The sequence below is a fragment of the Ricinus communis genome, chromosome 3 (assembly GCF_019578655.1).
Source record: "Ricinus communis isolate WT05 ecotype wild-type chromosome 3, ASM1957865v1, whole genome shotgun sequence".
NCBI classification, from domain to species: Eukaryota; Viridiplantae; Streptophyta; class Magnoliopsida; order Malpighiales; family Euphorbiaceae; genus Ricinus; species Ricinus communis.
Window position 1 is genome coordinate 30,437,642 of NC_063258.1, and position 3,970 is coordinate 30,441,611.

At 33.7% G+C, this 3,970-nt stretch overlaps 1 protein-coding gene across 1 annotated transcript; it reads right to left on the reverse strand.

The window, feature by feature from the left end:
• Positions 1–1,588: 1,588 nt before the first annotated feature.
• Positions 1,589–3,192, reverse strand: LOC8275641 (zinc finger CCCH domain-containing protein 20). Its single transcript, XM_015717659.3, has one exon. It carries the CDS (start codon positions 3,124–3,126, stop codon positions 1,999–2,001), a length of 1,128 nt encoding a protein of 375 aa, XP_015573145.1. The 5' UTR covers positions 3,127–3,192; the 3' UTR covers positions 1,589–1,998.
• Between the last annotated feature and the right edge of the window lie 778 nt (positions 3,193–3,970).

A 3,970-nucleotide genomic window follows, 5' to 3' on the forward strand; every position in this document is an offset into this window, starting at 1 on the left:
CGGTTGAATTAGTTAATACTAATTTCATCTCATATTATTTTTTCGCCTTTTCAAATTATTTTTTATATTATTTATTATTTATATAAATTTGATATTAATATTAAAATTTATTTTATTTTATTTTAATTCTGAATTAGATATAAAAATATCGAAATATTTATAAAAAATAAATCATAATTAAATTTAGCAAATACTTTATTAATCTAAATCAACTACTAAAAATAAATATGTAAATATAAAATATATTTGTTAATTATTAAGATTAGTCATTGCACTAAAAGGTGTACTAATTATTAATCATTATATTCAAAAAATATATAAACCTTTTAATAATATTAGAATAATTATTTTTAAAGTCTGATTTTTTTTAATTTCTAGTATTTTATTTATCCCAATAGATTAAAAACTCAGTAGTGTATCTTTTATACTTTATTTTATTTAAGAATATTTATGGTTCAAGATATTTTATCTTTTAAGTATATGAAAATCTAATAATAATTAAGAGTTCAAGATTTTGCTATTTTTATTAATTTAGTAATATAATTTAATTTTATAGTTAGAAAGGTTATTGAAAGTGCTTAAATATTTTTATTTTTATTTTTATATCTTGTACCATTTATTTAAAATAAAATAGAAGTCGATATCAATATTGAATAATTATTAATATTATTGAATAATATCCCATACTAAGAAAAAGAAAGAGCAAGCGGCGCCAACTTAAGACACCCAGATCATAATCAACTAAACAGCAGAAATGATAAAAAAATATAGATTGAGTAAATAATTGAGAATCTTGTCCCATTAATTAATTTATTAAGGCAAATGTGACCCAATAGAATCCTCATTCCTTACATTTTCTATGGTTTATAAGGGCGATACCAGAAGAAACCATAGATTATGAATTATTCACAGATGGGGGCCATGCTACTGCTACAAGAAGAAGAAAGAGCACTAGTGTCTATCTTGACCGCATCTCTTCTCTCCAAAAAGTGGATTAGCCGATTAATTATGAAATTTTAAAGAATTTGGTCAATAACAAGTGGCACTTAAGAGATAAATTAAAAAGATATTCAGGAGATAAGGACGGGTTTATCAGTTCAACGTCCACATCATCGACCTAGTTTCATTGGATAACAATTTAGATATTCTTGTTTAATCAAAGTTGGCATAATAATAATACTAAAATCACATACTAGTTTGATACTCTCTTTCTTGATCTTATTCTACCATTTGTTTGTTATTGAAGGAATACTAATGGTTATGGCAAAATCGATCTAACAGAGGCACACCCATAGACTTAGCTTAGCTGACGATAGGCACACAGTCTTTACTTACTTGAGCTTGTCGATAATATGACTTAGCTCGAGCTCTGCTAAATTGCATGGTGCATGGTCCATATCGGCAGCTGAAAATAGCTAAGAATACTTAATCAGTAGAAGTCGGACCAATTTAGATTAGGTGGGCATGGGCGCCGGAGAATTTAAAAATCAAAGAAACATTTATTAGAGTCTGAAATGGTTCATGAACCCAAAAAGCATAGGGGGCAAGTGTAACAACTAAAGAAGATATAGACATAATAAAAAACAACTTCCAAATTCCGGAGGGGAAAATTAGATAAAAATGATACCCAAAAAGAAGATACAATTTCAAAGACAAATCGGATGATTTAACAAACAGAACATAACAAAACAAACTGTGCTACCCCCATTCCGGCAGGCCCTAAGATATCTTCTTGTCTGTACACAAAAAGCAGCAATCTTTTCTTCTTCTTCTTCTTTTTTTTTTTTTCCTTTTTTCTTCTTCTTGATTTCTCAACTGCCCCAAAAAACCGAGATTCTTGAAATCTCTCTCCCATCTACTAATATTTACAGAAGTAATTACTGTAATTACCGAATTCACCTTCATATTCACATAAGTCAGAGAGAGAACAATTAGTCCAAAAGGCCACCGGAATCAACTAAATCCCGCCGTTGCAAAAGAATAGAATTCAACTTCATTTCATTTCACCAGCTCCGAAACCCACCCAACATCAGGCGCAGACGGAGTCGGGTCAACCCGACCTAGCGAGTTCTCCTTGCTAAGTTTTGCATATATCTTTGCCCTTAAATCTCTTCCTGATTCCACTCTCTCCATTACAGGCTCTTCATCAAGACTGCAATCCCAGAAATCCTGCTGACCCGGTCCAACCCGAGATATGATCCGGGTCGGAGTAGTTGGTAGGCTACAGAAATTGGGTCGAAGAGATGACCCACGAGAGGATCCAAACCCAGGTCTATTTTGCATGACCCAGGAAGCAGTTGCGTGTCCAATTTTCATTTTACCCAGCTGCAAACTGCGCATAGACGCAACAAGCTCACTCGCCGAGTTGAATGACCCGAATGACCCTCCTGTCACTTGAGGGCTACTCGGTGAAATCGGTGGCGAATCCGAAGGAGACAATGGCGGCGAAGTTAAAATCGACGTTGGAGAAGAACCAAATGATCCCGCCTTAGTAAAGTACGAGTCGAAATGATGCCTCAAAGGCGACCCAATTTCCATGTCGCTCGGACCCGATCCAGACCTGTTACCTCTGGGGCTCTGCTGCGGCAAAACCCGAAGCTGATCAGGGGTATGGGCAAAAAAACAGACTTGACGGCGACAAGCCGGGCCATCTTTACACGGCTGGGTGCGATAGCGAGCCGGGTGCAGCCAGCACTCGAAAACACCATGGGCAAACTCACACGCATCACCTTTTTTACATCCACCTTTCCGAAAGTCTGGGCAGGCGGTCCCAGAGTAATGATACCGGCGGGGGTCTCTACGGCGAGCTTTTTCTCCGGGATGAGCGTACGGACATTCAGTCCAGTCATGTGACTGGCCACGTGCGCAGCGTCGAACTTTGAACTCGTACATGCGAAAATGATCGCATGAAAAAGCATCAACAGCCACGTCAAAGTCGTCGCTAAACGAGTCAGGCTCGTTCGAGGGTAAGTAACGGTGGAGCGCCGTTAAGGAATCAAGGAAAGGGGAAGTAGTGGCGTTACTGAATGGGGAAGGTAACGGTGACGTAGGCTCGTCGAGAAATGGGTCCCATGATGGGATTTGGACAGTTGGATTCGAATGTGGAAGATGTTCTCCGATCATCATTTTTGGACATTATCAGCGAGAAGGATTTTTGAATGGAGTTGGTGTGAGGAGAAGATGATGTGTGTCTCTTGAAATATAAACTGTTAGTTTTAACCATGGTTAGGTTCTACTTAACTATGGTTTGCGTTTAGAAATAAAATCTATCTCAACTTGATTTCAATAGTACTGATTTTGGATGACGGACTTATCTTCACCGTTGATCTTAATCATGATATCGATTGATTCTTTTCATGGGCCCAACCACTAGTGACTGTGACAGAAAAATCAATCTAGTCTTGTGACGGTATAACTTTGCATGTTTGTCGAAACCGACGGCTTACTGCTGGGTACCTTTGGATATTTTGAGGTTATTGTCATATATCGCAGGATAATCGCTGGAAATATCGTGATAGAGCTACTATTTTAAAGGTGGATAGTAAATATAAAAAATTATTAGTTCTAATTGTAATATATATATATTAATTTTTAAAATTTAAATTTTTTGAATGTAATTTTATAATTTTTATTATCTTATTAATTAATAAAATTATATTCTTATCAAACACCCATTCTCATTTTAAAATAATATATTTATTATATTTTAATATTATATTAATTAATAAATAATTTCTTAATCGGATGTCAATTCTATTTTAAAGAATATAAATTAATTATATTTTAATATTATATTAATTGAAAAATTAATTTTTAATTAGTTAATAATTTTAATTTTAGAAAGATTTTAAATTATAATTCTAATATTATATTTAATAATAAATTAAATTTTAATTATATAATAAAATTATAATTCTAAAAATTAGTATATCAAGTATGTATCAAGTTATATAATATTATAATTAATTAA